This window comes from Aulonocara sp. 'chitande type north' Nkhata Bay, linkage group LG16 (assembly GCF_057382095.1).
Source record: "Aulonocara sp. 'chitande type north' Nkhata Bay isolate Kocher_YH1m ecotype deep benthic linkage group LG16, A_spYH_male_GT1.1, whole genome shotgun sequence".
Taxonomy (NCBI): Eukaryota; Metazoa; Chordata; class Actinopteri; order Cichliformes; family Cichlidae; genus Aulonocara; species Aulonocara sp. 'chitande type north' Nkhata Bay.
In genome coordinates, this window is record NC_141359.1 from 37629251 (window position 1) to 37647483 (window position 18233).

Here is an 18233-nt window from a genome sequence, read left to right on the forward strand (position 1 = left end):
TCCAACATTCAGCCTTCATATATTTTTGTATATGTATGCATTCACACTGATTCACGCTATCAACAACTTCCTGGCACATGCAGACACGCCAGACCCTTTTATCCTACAAATGTGGGGACCGTAGCCATAGGATGTGGATGTAAGCTGTGATAAATAACACGGGATCAGAATCTGAAATGTTTATGTGGTGAATTAGAAGAAGGAAACCAGAACAGGCCTGTTTTCTACCTCCCTCATTCAACAAAGCCCAAGTTAAATACACAAAAATAATCAGCAGCAACACATTCCACAGACGGCTGATTACTGTACATGCCATGACCGACACGTACCAGCACAAACCAAGACCTTCTCCTCTATTTTTTTTAAAATTTTGAATCAAAAGATAAATACTTAAGAACGTTGAAGTTAAATCATGTTTGCAGTGTGAAATACATTTACAGCTGTCCTGCACTGATGAGTAACTACCCTGTAGCTCCAAACAAAGCCGTTTGCTGCCATTCTGCCAGTTTCTTTTTCTACTTTTGCGGATGACTAAGTGGGCACAGTGTGCTTCACATTAACATTCCCCTCACAATCAAATCCACTTGGCACATTACATGCATGTGTGTTTAATTCTCAAAACCATTTTCACTTTTTACATTTGCGCTGCTAAATTATTGACTTGACTTTGATGGTAAAAAAACAACAATTGTTTTTGTATGATGTTCTAGCGTGTTATACTTTTGTATTCTTGCTAATGGAACCCCCCACAACTGCTCTCACATGCTCTAGTCATGCCACATTCTCTGGGGTTTTACATGTTAAATTAAATCTCAATGTGAAGAAGAAAAAAGAGGAAATGATATAGAAAAACGTTCATGCAAGCACAGTACTGCTCACGGCATGCATAACTTACACAAATACCAGTGATGCACATGGTGCATAAATATTTTAGTGTAATATAGAGTCTGCTGTCAGACTCTACAACAAAGACTTTTGCAGCTGATCAAACCCACACATGTGCAATAAGACTGCTATATGTGCAATTCTTTTCAAGTTTTTGTATTTTCTTACTCAGTTGTATATAGCATTGGTATTCTATTTTATTCTATTGTATATAGTATTTTTATTTTATTTTATTGCATTCCAGTGTTTTCTAATTTCTGCTACATAACTTTGCACTTTTGCTGTAACAAAACAATTTTCCCACCTGTGGGACTAATAAAGGTCATCTTATCTTATCTTATCTTATCTTATCTTATCTTATCTTATCTTATCTTATATGCTTCCATGCAGCTGAAGTCTGTAAGCAAGGGCTTGCCTATTTTATCAAAACAATGCCAAACCATACTGTGCACATATTTGCATACAATGGCTATCATGGTAAATTACTCTGCAGTGCAAACTGGTCATCCACCTGTGAGAGATGAAGAGAATGTTGTTTGGCAGCTGAAATTAAATAAACATCAATACATAACTAATTATGTCCAATATTCTGATTCCAATATTTCACTTTGAAAGTAGAAGGTTGGAGTGTTTTTAAAAGAAGAAAATTCATGATAGACATCTTCCTATTCTGATAGATTTAAATGCATATATTGCTCCACAGTGCACAGGTTAAAGATCCCCGATTTGCCTCTATAGACAGAAATTGTATATCACAATGTGAGCAAAGAAACAACCTTCTCTTCTCACTCTCAGCATGTATTATTTGGCTTTTGCATCTTCTAATAAATACATGAAAATAAAGAATATGAAGATTTTTGTATTTTGGTTTCATTTACAGTTTCCACCAAATCCCAAACTGCTGTGGAAGCGAGGCTATACCACCTGTTCACCTGTCGCTGACTCACTGCGGCTCTAACTAACCTCTCCCACAGAGCGGGCGTGCCAGTGGGTGAGAAAATAAAAGAGGAGGCATACTGCGGTCAACAGAGCGTCCTTCTGTACCTCCTCCCGTGGGCTGATTAAAGAGACGGGTTGTGCTAATGGCTGCCTCACTCTCAGACCACAGGAGAGGACACAGATAACTCAAAGAGGAGCAGAGAAGAACAAGTCCTCCCTCATAAACATATCTATAGGGCTTAATTTGGGCTTAGGGTTCCTGTCATATGTAGTTTTACTGGATTTGAATCATATGGAGCTGCTAATCCTTTTTAGTCGGCTCTACAGTTCCTCTGATGATTTTGAACTCGTGCTGCAGCTCTATGACAAAAACAAAAACTGACAAGACTCAAAGTATAAGTTTGTATAATTTAATCATTTAATTCAATACATTACATTACCAATGAGTATTAGAGTAACTGCAGTGGTGGAGTAATTCTTTTGAGTCAACAAGCTCACAAAAACATCAGATAATAGCAAATATAACTACTGTGTTTAACGCAGACAAAACGAGACTTTTTAACAATTAATCAAATTTTGATGAAGCACACATCTTCCAGAAAGCATAATAAAAATATATGTCAGCTGATAATGCATTGCAGCACAACATTAGAGGCATCACGTTTTGTCTGACTGATTTTTCAAATTCTTTGGAATGTCATTAATAAATCGCAATTTAAAGACTGATTTACAAATACATTAATGATTAAGAATGGCTACACGCTAAACCAGAGCAGACCTTAAACCTTTTTTTTTACACCTATGTTATTTTTTCCCTGTTGTTGCCCAACAATCATATGGCCCCTTATGAGCAAGCACTTTGGTGACAGTGGGAAGGAAAAACTCCTTTTTAACAGGAAGAAACCTCCAGTAGAACCAGGCTCAGGGAGGGGCGGGGCCATCTGCTGCAGTGAGAGAAGGAAGACAGGACATATGTTGACATTTTTAAGACATCCTGATAATAATGAATTACAGTCGTCCAGCCTAGAAGTACTAAACGCATGAACTAGTTTTTCAGCTTCACTCTGAGACAGGATATTTCTAATTTTAGAGATATTGCGCAAATGGAAGAATGCAGTCCTACATATTTTTTTTAATATGTGCATTGAAGGACATGTCCTGGTCAAAATGACTCCAAGGTTCCTCGCAGTGTTACTGGAAGCCAGGGTAATGCCATCCAGAGTAAGAATCTGGTTAGATACCATATTTCTCAGATTTTCAGGGCCGAGTACAATAACCTCAGTTTGATCTGAATTTAGAAGCAGAAAGTTAGCGGCCATCCAGGTCTTTATGTCTTTCTTTAGTGTAGATAAACTGTACTTTTTTCTAGTGATTTCCAAAAGCATTGAAATTAAAGTGGGATTGATGATTGTCATCTTATTCATCTATTAATATTGGCTTAGCATAAGATGGGTATGCCTACTTTTCTAACATATAACATCCAGATATTAGTAAAGGCACACTCGTGGATGATAGCAGCAAAGGTAGCAACATCAGCTCATTACTGCCTTCTAAACACTGCATGTCCTCTCACTTTAGTCTCTGTGGAATGTCACAGTGCAAAAGATGACTTCTAGAATCATAAATCACATTGCTGTCCACACACACACACACACACACACACACACACACACACACACACACACACACACACACACACACACACAGACAGAGCATTTGCTGAGACTCCAGAAAAAGCATTGAAAGCCAAAGGAACCGCACACTCCTCCATGGAATTCACAGAGGACAGGATGTTGGCTTCATGGTCACGCAATGCTGCACTCATCCCAGCCTACACTCTTTATTCCCACCACACATTATATCATCATGCATCTGTATCAAGTGCTCAGTGCTGCCAGAATGGATCATGACCTTGTTATTGCAATCTGAATAATCAGTGTGGGTAATCAGCAGCCGTGTCTAATTCTGCACAAATACAGTTTGGTAGATTAAACTGATTCTATTTTGTAGCAAAGTTTATAAACCCAACTGTCATTTTGTTTTAAGCAAAGAGGTTTTTTTTTTTTTATTTGTTTTTTGCAAGAATGTTTTTCATTTGTGTCTGACAATTACTTTTGGGAATACTAAGAATAGCCACAGCTCAAAGAGAAATGCTGATTCACTGTGTTCGACATTATAAAAAAGGCAAAACTGCTAACGACGAGATAAATCCCAAACAGCTGCAACACAACTCAAGAAACAGGCTGGCATACTAAAAAGAAGAAGAAGAAGAAGAAATGGAGCGGTTGGATAACCTCATATGTTTATTATTATTTGTTTTGTAAATGAAACGCCAACAGAGGAAATACTGACCTTTACAAATAATTTATCCTCATGCAAACCAAATATCATCCCCTAGAAATCATTTAAATAAAGAAAGATAATCATCAGAAATGCTCTAAAAATCAGAGGAACATTGTAACATTGGACCTTAAACAGATGATTGATCTCCATAACTGTTCTTTATGAAAGAAACTACATTTACCTGACAATATAGTGAATACATGAAAATTAAGGATTAAACCACATTTAATGTCTCAGCATTAGCGTGAATTATCAAAACCACGACACTAAACTCTTTTTGCTCTCACTAGAAAATCTGGGAAGCTGCTTATCAGTGGAGGAAATGGTCGATTTGATGTGGTGTTCCACAGTGGCCTCGCAGCTGAACCTTTAAAGTGGGACAAGCATGCATCCATATGCTATATGCAGGCTTCTGCTTATGTGGGAGCATTCTTTGGATATTGGCTTTTACTTTTTCAGTATTTGATTTGCAGAACTAAGTAACCCTAAGCTGGAGTTATAGAACACTGTAAAACTGTTTAGTTCGAAACTGCTAGACACGTGATAAAGTTATGATGATGTAACAAATGTTCAGATGAATGACCTGAGATGATGAAGTGGCTCACATTTCCTTGTTCTGCTGACAGTGTGGCACAGGCACGATCTGATAACATCGTGTTGATGTTGTTCCCAGATCAACATAGTAAATGTTGTTCCAGGATCAACATTGCAAGTGACCAATCAGAATGTTGTGACGTCATACTTTTGCGACTTCGGGAAAAACCGCCGTAAAACAAAAAACTGTACTTAAGCTGCGAGAAACCGCCTCTGTCCGCCGATCAACGGACCCTGACCCTTTAATAAACGCTAAGCAGAATTGATATTGTCCTTGCAACATTGGAATTTCATAAATGCACGAATGGCTTGGCGACAAAGAATAACGTCACAACAATGTGATTGATCACTTGCAATGTTGATCCTGGAACATTTACTATGTTGTTCCAGGAACAACACCAACACGATGATATCAGATCATCCGTGGCGCAGCGTCTTGTGAACGATCTCTGGGGTTGATAAACAAACTGTAGTTCCTCAAATGGCCACTTGATGCTGGCTACAAACGTGAGTCAATCCCAGCTGAGCAACACTTTAAAATGCCAGATTCATACTTCATTCATAGTTTTTTTTTTTTAACATATATATTATGAACTCATTCAAGTGTAATTTAGGCTAAAATGTTTGCAATAGAAGTTCCATATATGATCCCAGTGAGGAATTTGCGATTTTTCTATTCAACTGCATGATCTGCTGATAGCAGACTGATGGCAGACTGATGGCAGACTGACTCTCAATGCTGATTTATCAACATCCTGAAACACCAAAGCTGATTTGAAGAAAGCAACTATCTGCAGGTGGTTGCAGACCTAGTCCCTGTCTTCAGAGCAACCATTTCAAAGATCAAGAGATTCATTGTTCATTGTACTCAATCGCAATAATCTTGTTCTCATCACCAACCACTGTTTTGCTTTGTGTGACTGCAGCATAACTAATCAGGGTACGTGCTTAGCTGAGACTTCCCCAGGCCAAACCTTCAAAACAGTCATCCACACTACAGTGAGTGACATACAGACTATATCTGTAATCGCCAAAGCTTTTTCGTGCAGTCTGACATGACTTAAACTCACAAATCAACTGCAACCAATACTGTATAATGCTTGCAGCTTAGTTGTTATGTTTGGGGATCGTCAGCTGAACAGAACAAAGCTGCGTTTTTGGTAGCAGATAAAAGAGGCAGTAGAACTACCCCATCAAACTTTTGAGCTGCCAAGTGTGGCCTTTGGAGCAGGCACGAGTATTTTGCCCTACACGCTGTTGTATGACGTATCTAGCATGTTGCAAACATGATGGTTCCGTTCTTCTATGTGGTTCTGTAACAGAGCAACACTAACTTCTGAGTAAGTGTGTTTGATATTTGGTCCATGGATAAACCTACTGCAGAAATGAATTGCGCTTCCCTTGATCTGACTCTTTCACACTGTTTCATTATCTTTTGACCAAAGCTTATTGAATTAACCAACACGTACTTACCATGAGTAATAACAATAAAGGTGTTAAATTAGATTTTAATAGAGTTCTTCCACGTGGTAGGATCTCAGGGTATCGGTACATATGCAGGGACAACATGAAGCTCAGTCTTTGGGGTAACCTAAAGCTCCCGTGACATTTTCACAGAAAAATGGATGGTTTAGCAATGCTTACTACTGAATTGAATAGTAAAGCTGCCAATTTATTGGAATGTTGGTCCCTTGTGGGCTTTTTGTTTTCTCTATACCTCCCTAAATAAATCCTTTGTCTACACTACTATATTATTTAGATCTCTGTTCTGCCAGTCTGCAGAAAGTGCATCACTGCCATCTCCCCACAACAAGAGATGTTGTTCCCTTCCTGAAATCTCATCTCTCTGGGGATGCAGGCCCCGTTTTCCATGCCCGCAGGTTCCAGCTCTGGTGTGGGATTCCCAAGGCCTCAGGAAAACACAGTTTACAACATTCCCACAGTGGTGGCCACTGAATGACTCTCTTCCTCTTCTCCCCTCTTCTGTTTAACTGGGGTTTCTTCTTGCCCATGTTGTTGTCAGCCAGTGGCTTGGGAAGCTGCCCAATGGTTGTTGGTTAATTTTGTGAGAGGGGGGAAAAAAAGGAGGAAGAAAGAGGGGCAGAGGACCCCACAACCCACCATCTCTACCCCCAACCACAGTCCCCTCCAACCCCACCGTCCATGACAGCTCCACAGCTTTGTTCCCCATCCAAGACACCCCCCCTTCTCCTTGCCAAGGGATCTTCTCAGTGGTGGAAAATCCTTCCCATGAGCAGTGCAGTTCCACGGAAGTAATTAATCATGGGTAGTTTGGTGTAATGGACATTGTCATGCTGCCATTAACTGATCCCCAGGCTCTCCGATGCAGATACCCACCATAATGTCAGTTCTGACATGCAAAACAAAAGAAAGACTGTTTGTTCTAAAAGGTTTTCACTTTGACATTCAGCAGAGCAACACTCGGTGGAGTTTTTACATTCCCAACAGGTTAACATAACAGGACAGCATTTGGCAGGTTCATAGCATCTGTGATTTAGCTCATGAAAAAAAAACAGTCATACATAAAGTAATAATAGAAAGACTGCTATCAAACTCCCCACCTATTTTTACAAGTTCAGATAAGAGGATGTAGTCATGTGGCTTGTAAAAATAAGAAGCTGCTCTAAATTTGGCCATTGCCCTTTTCAAGGCAGCGTGTTTCTGCACCTGTGGACATCTTGAAGCATACTTGCAGTTTAACTGTGGACTTGAGCTTCTGTGTCAATCCAACCCAGCACCTCATTGTCATGATTATCTCTGGTGATCTGAGTTCAGGTTCTGGCTCTGAACCAGAGACCAAGAGGCACTTTTTGGTGGAACAGCTGAAAAAATCCGCCTGAAGGTGGCGTGTCGGGGTCAGGCGTGTGACCAGTCACAGTAATGTCTTTTTTTTTTCATCAATCACAGAGTTGTGTGCCATAATGCCAGCTGAGGTTCACTCTGATGTTCATGGTGGCAATACTCAATTTGGCAGATTGCAGGACCAGTGAAACCCTGCAGAGCTACACAGGGAAATGACTTTGAATGGAACTGTGAACACATTCAAATCACAAATGTAGTTTTTCTTTATGGGCACATGTGCAAAACTTTTTTAAAAATTGCAGTCACAAAGAAAAAGTTTGACAGGATGATTCTGCTAGATATAAACTTAAGTGAAGTTAATGCGTTTTATCCCCGGAGAAAAAGCGGTTACAAAATTCAGTGGACCAGTTGAGCCAAAGAACTACCTTAGAGCCTGACTTTAGCTTTAAAACATGAATACGTTACTATGATCACACAAGTACAGCTGCTTGATTAAACAGTGAACCAGCACATTTTCCGTTACAGTCTGATTCTGTCCATAATAAGTGGATGATGCTTTATAATGCCTAATTAGCAACAGTTTAAATAAAGAATTATAACAGGTCTGTTTTCCACACCAGACCCACAGTCCACGTCCTCATTTCCCATCACCACTGCTAATGAGCGGCTGTGGATAAAACTAGTTTCGTGTGATAAACCATTTTTTCTGTCTTTAAAGTTTACATTGACAGCAGCTGCTTTCAGACTTTTCCAAGGAGTTTCTATAGTTTAACTGTTTCTGAAAGGCCGACCATACGAGACGAGCAGTTATAGACATGCAATAACTAAACAACACCCAAATGAGAGGGAGCTAATTAAGTATAAGAGCCAAGTTACAGACTGTGACAGTAATTACAGAAGCAATCACTCTACATCCTTCCTGCCCTTGCCACACTTCACAACTACCGGCTTCTTTGGAAAACAGTCAAATTAAGGCTCATTAAGCCCCTCTGAGGTTTATAATTAAAAGGCACTTTTATTAGCAAAGTTTCTTTCAATATTTCTAACCATATACTGTTTAATTATATCAATAAACCTAAAGGAAGTCCCTGTGCGTCTCATACTTCAGCACTGATCGAGGAGTTATAGAGCGAGACTAGCCTCGGCAGAGGGAAACTGCTTCTGAGCATGAGGTTGTAACCCACATGTGTGAGTTAGAGTCTGACTTAGAGATAAAAAATGATCAATATTTTCAGGCTCCACACCCAGGCTTTCCTGTTCAGCTGATCAGTTATGAGCTGAAAAGTAAATTACTGCTTTTCTTGGACCCCAACATGACCAGCTCAGTGTTATGTCATTTATGAATCACGTTTAGCTGCTTTGGGCTTTGATTCCTTCATTGTAACTAAAGGAGCTTGAACTTGATGATTCTGGCGTTGCTCTGCATCAGAGGTGGGATACCTCTGCGTGTATGTGTGTGTGTGGCAGTGGTAAACATGCAAGTGATGTGGTCATTGGAGGAAACTAAACAGTTCCGGAACGCCTAAGGAATGAGATCACTCAAATTAAAGCGCGTGGCAATTACCAAATGTTAACAGGCTTAGTCGCCAGTGCAAGTGCAGGAGAGGAGGACACAAAGAGATGGTGGTGGAAGCACTTTAACGAGTAACAGGTGAGTTTTGAACTAAAAGGAAACAAAATAAACAGACTCACAATGCTCATACATAAACAGACACGCACACACCCCAACAAACTTTTTACACAGAAACACCACATCCATGGAAATAGCATTTAATCCATATCTAAAGGCTGCGGTTAGCTCATGAAGTGAGCTGCACTGCATTTAACTCGGCCTCGCATGCTGGTCCCCAGTTGAAGCGGAACACTGTGGCGATATTAGCAGAGGCTGTTGAGATTTTGATTGCACTTTGTGGTGCAAATAAACTCAGGAATGAACAACACCATTCAGCTTTTCCAGGCTCCTGGTGAATGCGAGGGCGAAATAAACCGTTTACCAGCTCTGTTTCTCTTTTGTTCCAGCTACACGACCAAAGAGCTCACTTTGGTGTTCAGAAACTGTTAATGCTGGTAATGATTTGAAGGTTTGATGCACGAAGCAGTCGCCAGTAAAATGTAATCCCTCGTGTTTTGCATTTAGCCTTCAAAAGAGGACCGATTGCGACCTTGTGTTTTTGCATCTCACTTTCAAACGCATCTCTTTATGTGAAATCTCTCGAATAACCCAAATGAATCTGTCCACAAGAAATATAGCAGGGAGTCGTCCTAAATAAATGCTAGCATAAAATACATTTGACTTAAAAGAGAGGACTCTTGCAATGGAAACTCCCCACAGGAAGACAGCGGTTTACCAAACTGTCCAGTGTGTTCTTCCCTCTGCACTGGTGCAAAGGGCCTCATTCTGCATCTCTCTGTGTGTTCTGTTAATGAAAGACTCGCTTTAATGAGATCTGAAAGGAAGAGGCTCTTGAGCGCACAGCTGCTGAATCTTCTACACTGACCTCGGCTGGGAGACAAGCGATGGACGGAAAGACGAGAGGTGGTTTAAAAAAAGAAAGAAAGAATGGCAAACACAAAAGCAGATATGAGAAAGAGAGGGTGAAATAAGAAGATAGGAGAGATGCTGAGATTTCTGCCATGCTTGAAAGGAAGACAGTGCCATCTAGAGACATCACGGCAACAGTTGTTGTGCACGGGCATGCATGAAGACCTGTTAAATCCATTCACTTACACACTGGCATCTCTAACTGGACATAGTCTTACTTTCTGTTATTTATCTCTCTAACACTGATGTTCACTCAGATTTCTATCATTTAAATTTGATTTTATCCAGTTTTGGTCCTTTTGTCCTTACAAAACAGACACACTGTGAAGAAACATGTTGGCAGGAAGTCTTTATTTACCGCCTGAGAGTTATTTTTTCAAAAGCTATCCCAGTCTATCTTTGCAGGTCTTTGCCAGAACTGCTGGATTGATAGCCCTCATCTCCCCTCTGCTGTTGAGCTCCCTGCTGCTTTTATTCAGGGTTTCCCAGGCTGTGCATTTTCCACTGGGCCTCTTATGTTTTCACCAAAATGCGGTTTTCTCAGCCATCGTGGATATCCTGGTTCATTCATCGGCCTCACATCAGTAATACATGAACCCATTGAGACATCGTCACTCTTGTTTTAAAAATTACGCATCTATAAATATCACAAGCTGAAAAACAACAATGAGAAACAGCAAGGCTACAGTCATGAGAGATGAAACATAAGACTAAAAACTCAATTTTGGAGCAAACCAATCATTGAAACTAACAGTGGATGCATGCTCTCAGAGCTAGGACTATGAGGGTTCCCTAGGCTGAAAAAGATTGAGACATGATATTTTGGACTACAAAGAGATCTTGGACGAGACTGCGAGGAAAGGAGGAGAGAGATAATTATCTCTAATTAGCTATGTTCAAGGAAGATAGCTAACAGAACAAAGACCACGCAGAGGGATCCTACTTTGGAAGACTGACCCACTCACCCACCTCCCCTCACTCACAAAAAATGAACACAAAACACAAGAGATATTATACAATTACATACATTTACTCATTCAAATAGAGATGAAATATATAAAGCACAACTGTCTCAACATGGTCAACATTTAAATGTCAATGTTTGAGGACAAGATAGGCTGTGCAACAGACATGCACAGTACACAGTAGGTGCAGTAGACTCCCAGAGATGGCATCTAATGAATACAAACTTATTCTGTTTATCACAAATAGATTTCATTCACTAGTTGACAGATTGTCAATGTCACAGAAAAGGAGTTTCATTACATTTATTGAAACAATCTAAATGCCCCCTGAAAAAAAGGCTTTTTTTAATTTTTATTTTGATGCTGACATGTACGTCACAAAATGTAAACTTTACAATCAAGGTCCTTAAATTGCTCATCCGGGAACATCACACTCGATTAATTTGGATTACCGTAACTAACTCTGGTCTGATCAATCTTTGAAGCCACTTTTCCCAAACTCAAAGTTAAGGCACGTGGCTAACAAAGAGGATCTAGCGTGTGGATTTTTTTGCACATTTTTGCCGTCATTCTGCCTGGTTTACATAAAACAACAACCAAACAATTCAAGGAGCTGCATCTGGACAATATTCTTCTCTGCCCGTGGATGGGGTATTTATAACATGGCTTGTTTAAGTCGTTGCTTCAAATGAGATTCTCGCTCTGGTCGTTGAGCTAAAAAGTGCTACTTGAAGTATTAGCAGGACTCGTCCTGGTGATCTGGGAGGTCACAAGGCAAACATTTAGAATACACACACAGTTTCCACAAGTCAATACATAACTATGGCTTCTCTGATAAGATAAGAAGCATTTTACACGGCGAGGAAGATTTTTTTTTTTTTACATAAATGATGATTTCCAAACAAATATTATTTGGAAAATATTATTAATAACTATTTCTTAATAAAAAATAATAAGCAATTAGCAATCTGGGTTTACAGTGTTTATGCAGTAGTGTGTCTTTGGGACTGACTGAGGTTTCTTTTAAAGACTGGGTTAAATGAACATTTAACAAGACCAGTAGGTGGATGATGGTCAGTTTTGGTGAAGCAAGAAAATCTTGATAGGTTCTGGAAGCGGTAAAGAAGATATGTGGTTTAGACGATTTTTGCCCATCGTTCTGCGGATCCTGATGCGACACAAATGTGTCAGCCTACGAGGGTTTCCTGGGAGAAGAAAAAATAGATGCAGCTGAACAACTGCATATGCTTTCATGCTTTTGTATAAGTAGAAACATAAAAGTGTGGCTTTTAATGACCTTTTTCATTGTACTTTATGGTCTTCTTTATATCAGCTCCTCAGCATCAACAAATGTCCAGAAACATGCATTACAAGGTCCCTGTTTCATGTAAAAGCAGCTAAGCTTTAACACGAGGAAAAATGCTTATTCTAAACATATATGAGATGAAATCCTTAAACTAAAAGCAGTAATCTGCAAACTCGGGTCTTTACAGAAAGAAGTACATACGTGTTGCTAATGACATTAATGATGCTTCATCGTAAAGCCTCAAAAGCCTTCATTCACAAACTAATGGTGTCTGAAACTACTTCCTTGTTTTCACTTTTACTACACCCGATGAGACTTTTTTCCCATCAACTGGAATTTGTTTTTGTTTCCATTGGTAACCACAGCTCTCCTCTTTATCACTTGACCACATTATGCAGAGAAATTATATTTTGATGCACTGCTATGCTAATGACACATTGCTTTACCTCCCAGTAAAATCCACTGACATCAAACCTGTTTACTGCAAGAATCCAATCGATATTGAATCTGAGTGAGCCTCTGACTATTATTCATGCTTTTACTTCATATCTCTCAGAACGCTCTATTGGTCATTTAATCAGTATTAATCAGAAATCAGTTAATGAACTTCATTTTTGTTCAGTATGAACAATCTGAACCAGCAATACGAAATGTAAACATATGACACCGGTTTTATTGATTCTACATTAAATCCACAATTTTGAGAGACAATTTTACGAAGCTCTGCAAAAACTCACAACTTATTAACTAAAAAATATTCTGGTGTTGTGAGGAGGTGCACCAAAAAAAGCTCCCTGCCGGAGCTTTGTATAAAGCAACAGCATCGTTTTTTGTTACTTACTTTTTCCTTCCAAGAAGACACTGAGTGCCTCTGGATCAACTTTCCTTCGATTTGGAGCCTCCAAATCCGAATCATCCCAGGGCACGAGGGCTGGGTTCGCTCCGTGGTCCAGCAGCAGGTGGATGAAGGCCACTTCACATCCGTGTCGCAGGACTGCATCCAGCAGGCAGGAAGCCAAACCTCGTGTCAAAGCCTCATGGCAGACAGGACCTGTGTAATTGAAGTCGGGCTGAGCGCCGGCCTGGAGCAGCAGCCGGAAACAGTGAAGGTGGTGGTAGGCTGCGCTTATGTAAAGAGGGCAGACCACTAGAGTGTTGAGGGTTCGAGCGCTTAACAGGAGCCGCGGACCCAGCTGGTGGTCCATGTCAACATCAGCATTGAACCTAGAAAAAATGTAACCATAGACTAAATTTTCTTTCATAAATCCTTGATGCAAACTAAAGGAAAGAATACAGAGATATTTATTACTGTGGAAAAATATAAATTGAGAAGCTTTCCTCTTTACAACAAATCCATTTGTTGTATAAAGGAATTCAGCGTCAGAACATCGTTACCTGGTCTGCTGCACGTCAGAAAACTCTGGACTCTAACTGCTGAAAATTTTCCTCCACAGAAAGTTGGGTCAGATTCAAAGTGCAAGTTTCAGGTCTGTTGTGAAATCGTAGTGCTACGGTGCCAGGGGTCATAATGGGACTTCCAGAATTGATCTAAAAACTGCAGCTGGGGAAATGCTTCTGAATTTAATGGTTGGTGGGGTTTTTATGTTGGTTTTTCGGTCTTATGTTTGTCTTTTTGCTTTCTGGGAAAGGTGACAGAAAATGTTTTTTAAAGTCAGGAAGTTACAAAACAGCTATTGGAAATGATTGCACCACAAAGAAAGTAGTGGATTAAAAATGCAAAGCACAGATAATCTCATGTGCAAAGATTAAACCATATGAAAAGAAACTGTAATAACTGGAACCGACTCCCACCAGTTTTCAGTGGCGTAATGGAAGATAAAAACTATTTTAGTGCCAATTTTCTTTACGTATTTAAACATTTAACCTATATATAAAACAGTTCTGTCCATCTAGACTTTAGTTTGATCCTTCCCAAGGCTCACCTGATGAGCTCCTGCAGTATGTCCAGCCTCCCCACTCGTGCAGCATGGTACAGCGGGGTACTGCGGTGGTGGCGGCTACCATTGGGATCGGCTCCAGCTTCAAGAAGAATCCGTACACAGTCCAGGTGACCATTAACCACAGCTACATACAGAGCTGTTTGGCCTTTGACATCAACTAGGTCCACCTCGGCTCCCTGAGCGATCAGATAGGCCACGCATGCTGCGTGTCCCGCTGTGGCTGCAATCCTCAGAGGGGTGCAGGGCAAACAGCCACAACACCACACAGACTTCTCATTGATACGCCTAACACCAAAACAGAGAAAGGAGAGGTCCAGGGTAATACGTTTCCAATTTAAGCGCATTTACAAAGAAAAAAAACAGTCTCTAATTTTATGGTACATCAACCAAAAAATACAGAAAAAAAATACATATAAGTTATAATTTCATTTGCATGTCATTGAGTGAAATAAGTATTTCATCCCCTACAAACCAGCCAGCATTCTGGCTCCTACAGATTACAATCATTCAGTCAATAACAGAAACTCCTGATCTCAGCTTCTTATATGCATAAAGCACACATGAGCATACAATCAGTTTCTTCCATTTCAACCTCTCCAAAAGATGTCAAAGGTCATCAGGGGTAAGATCGTAGGCCTGTGGGTGCGATTATTCAGAAACTGAAGAAAAATAAAATGACCATCAGTTGCCCTCGGTCTGGAGCTCCAAGGATGATCATGAGAAAAGTGGTGGATCAGCCCAAAACTGCATGAGAGGAGCATGTTAATGGTCTGAAGGCAGTTGTGACCTACACTGGGAACACACTACACCATAATGGACAGAAATCTCACAGCATCTGCAAGCTCTCCCCTCTGAGGAAAGCACTTTTGGTTTGCCAGTGAAGAGAAATACTGAGTATGACCCAAAGAACACCATCCACACATCCAAGCACAGAGGTGGAAACATTATGCTTTGGGGCTGTTTCTCTACTGAGAGTATAGGACAACTTCACTGCATTGAAGGGTCCAGTGGATGAGGCCATGTACTGTAAAATCTTGGATGAGAACCTCCTTCCCTCAGCAAGAACACTGAAGATGGGACTTGGATGGGTCTTCTAGCATGACAATGACACAAAACATTCCACAAAGGTTACAAAAGAGTGACTGAAGAAGAAGTACATTATGGCCAGTCTCCAGATGTCAGTCCTACAGAAAATCTGTGGAGGGAGCTGAAGATTTAAGTTGAAACATAAAGCATTTACAGAGTTTCTGTGAAGAGAAGAGATGTGTGCAAACCTGGTGACCAACTACAAGAGACGTCTTACTGCTGTACTTGCCACTCAGTACCAACTCGTGTTTTGCTTGGGGATCAAATACTTATTTCACTCAATGACATGAAAATACTTTATGATTTTTATGGATTTTTAGTTGATATTCTGTCTCTCTCCATTAAAATGAAACTACCATTACAATTAGAGACTGTTTATTTCTTTGTAAGCGAGCAAATTTAAATGTTCACTAGAGGATCAAATTGTTATTTCCCTCATTGCATGCATGCTCATGACTATGAGATGGCTCTGTATGTTCTCCAGTTGGTAAATCCAGGCTCTGATTCTGCATCAATAGGAGGAAGCACTGAAGCTAACAACAGCAAAGCATTTTGCATTACAATGCTTTGGTGGTTACTGGACTGAGCCACTGAAAGGTTCTCTGTGTATTTTTAGTCCTCCCGTAGTGCTGCAGGGCTGCTTCCCTCCACAAGGTTTCCACAGATATCAGAGTTGTAAACTGCATGTTTTTACTTTTACTACATCAAATTTAAATTCTGTTACATGCACTACATTTGTAGTATATTGCTTTGACATTTCATTGGCATTAAACTATGATCCTCTAGCTGTATGCAATATAATGCTATGGGTATTGGAAGACACCCAACCTGCTGTAAGATGATGGTAACAGCAGCCTGCTTTTGGTCTGTGTTTACTCCTATGAAAATTATTTGGAATAAGGTTATCTTTGGACTTGTTTGGGGGGAAAAGACAGTTCTGCTGTAAGAGACAATAACAAATATACTATTCTGTAATCTTTATACAAAATAAATCTATAGTCTCTCTCAGATTCTGCTGTCTCTCTGCCTGCAATGTTTTGGTACCTTGTCATTTTCATTTGTATTGATGTTTTGCTTTATCATTTACCAAGTAAAGCATGTGTTAACTTTGCTAACTAGAGAGCCAAATACACTTATTACTGCTCGGCCTCACCGTCTGAAACCGTCTTCCTGCAGCAGGTTCCTCAGGGTGTCCAGATCTCCGACATAGGCCGCGTTGTGGAGGCGCATGTCATCCTGTTCCAGGGGTTTGTCGCAGAACTGCTCCTGCAGCCATTCCTTCAGGTTATGACCTGCCAAACACAGCATTTCAGGGAGAATAACAGAAATGAAAAGTTGGTTTTGTCTGGTCTTGCAGGGCGATTTGTTACCATACAAAATGATATTTTGAAACTATTCTGCATATTATCAAGTGTAAATGATATCTCAGCTCAAATACACATAAGACAAAATACACATAAGGTGGCTGCAGATGAGCAGCAGTGGTGTAGTGACATTTTCTCATGTCTGCTCCATGCTGTGCTCAGAGAACTCCCACAGATGGAGATGTACACAGTAAAACAGCTCCTGAAATACACATTAAAAGGATCCACGTTACACTAGGCTATGTTCTGCAGATGTTTCTATTACCGTGAGCTCTTCTGCCTGAGCCTTCAGGTCAAATCAATCCATTACAACTCTATTACTTGTGTGACTAGACAGAAAAACAGATGAAGTGTCACAGCTATACTGCAGCACTGGAGATGTGAACGCTTCCTGAATCCATTGGCCACACCTTATTAGGCTACATACCGTCCCCTTCTTCCTCCTCCTCCCAACACCACCACATCTGTAATATGTCACGCATATTGGCCGTCCTCCTGCAAACGGGGCACAGTTGCAGGACAGCCTGTGGGTGCTTGCGATGATCAATCACCATCGCTTACGGTTCTCGCAGCCATAGTTACCTGCAGCTGTAGCGCTGGGTAGATCGGACACGGTGATGAGCGGGGGGAAATTGATGCTGGGTGGGTCGTCAACATCAGCCTCTGGACCGTCGGCCATGCTCCCAAAATGGTCACAGCGTCAAGCTGAAGGTTGGTGCTGCGGCTGCAGAGCGACACTGGGTCCCCAGAAATAGAGAAACCCAAGCGACCTGGGATCAGATAAGAAGCATGAACGTAAACAAACGTGACTGTGATGATGAAGACGTCTGCTGCTCCAGCTCACTGCGCCACTTCCTGGCTGAGCTCAGCTGCTGGGATTTAAAGGGGAAACGCTGCGTTAAACGTGGAGCTGATGGTCTCCGACTTTAAAGCACTGTTAACCCATAAAAGATCAAAACATCACCAACAAAGGCCTAAAAGATGTTCATTACGCAATCATTCAATACAAAAAATGTTTCACAAGCGTGCGTTTCTGATAGCCTGTACATAAAAGATGGTAAATGGCCTGTATAGCGCTTTACTAGTCCCTAAGGACCCCAAAGCGCTTTACACAACCTGTCATCCACCCATTCACACACACATTCACACACTGGTGATGGCAGCTACATTGTAGCCACAGCCGCCCTGGGGCGCACAGACAGAGGCGAGGCTGCCGGACACTGGCGCCACCGGGCCCTCTGACCACCACCAGTAGGCAACGGTGAAGTGTCTTGCCCAAGGACACAACGACCGAGACTGTTTACATAAAACTTTAGGGGCACATCATATTTAGAAGCGTTCCTAAAGTTCATCACAGTCTCCAATAAATATCAGTCACACTTTATTAATTATGATCGACTAAACGTGTTACTTCCAAGCCTAAAC

At 40.8% G+C, this 18233-nt stretch overlaps 1 protein-coding gene across 1 annotated transcript; it reads right to left on the reverse strand.

The window, feature by feature from the left end:
• Positions 1-11137: 11137 nt before the first annotated feature.
• On the reverse strand, positions 11138-17673 carry asb1 (ankyrin repeat and SOCS box containing 1). Its single transcript, XM_086267337.1, has 5 exons — positions 17391-17673; positions 16598-16736; positions 14341-14643; positions 13239-13621; positions 11138-12296 (listed from the first exon to the last, which is right to left on the reverse strand). Exons 1-5 carry the CDS (start codon positions 17485-17487, stop codon positions 12166-12168), a joined length of 1053 nt encoding a protein of 350 aa, XP_086123463.1. The 5' UTR covers positions 17488-17673; the 3' UTR covers positions 11138-12165.
• Positions 17674-18233: the final 560 nt, after the last annotated feature.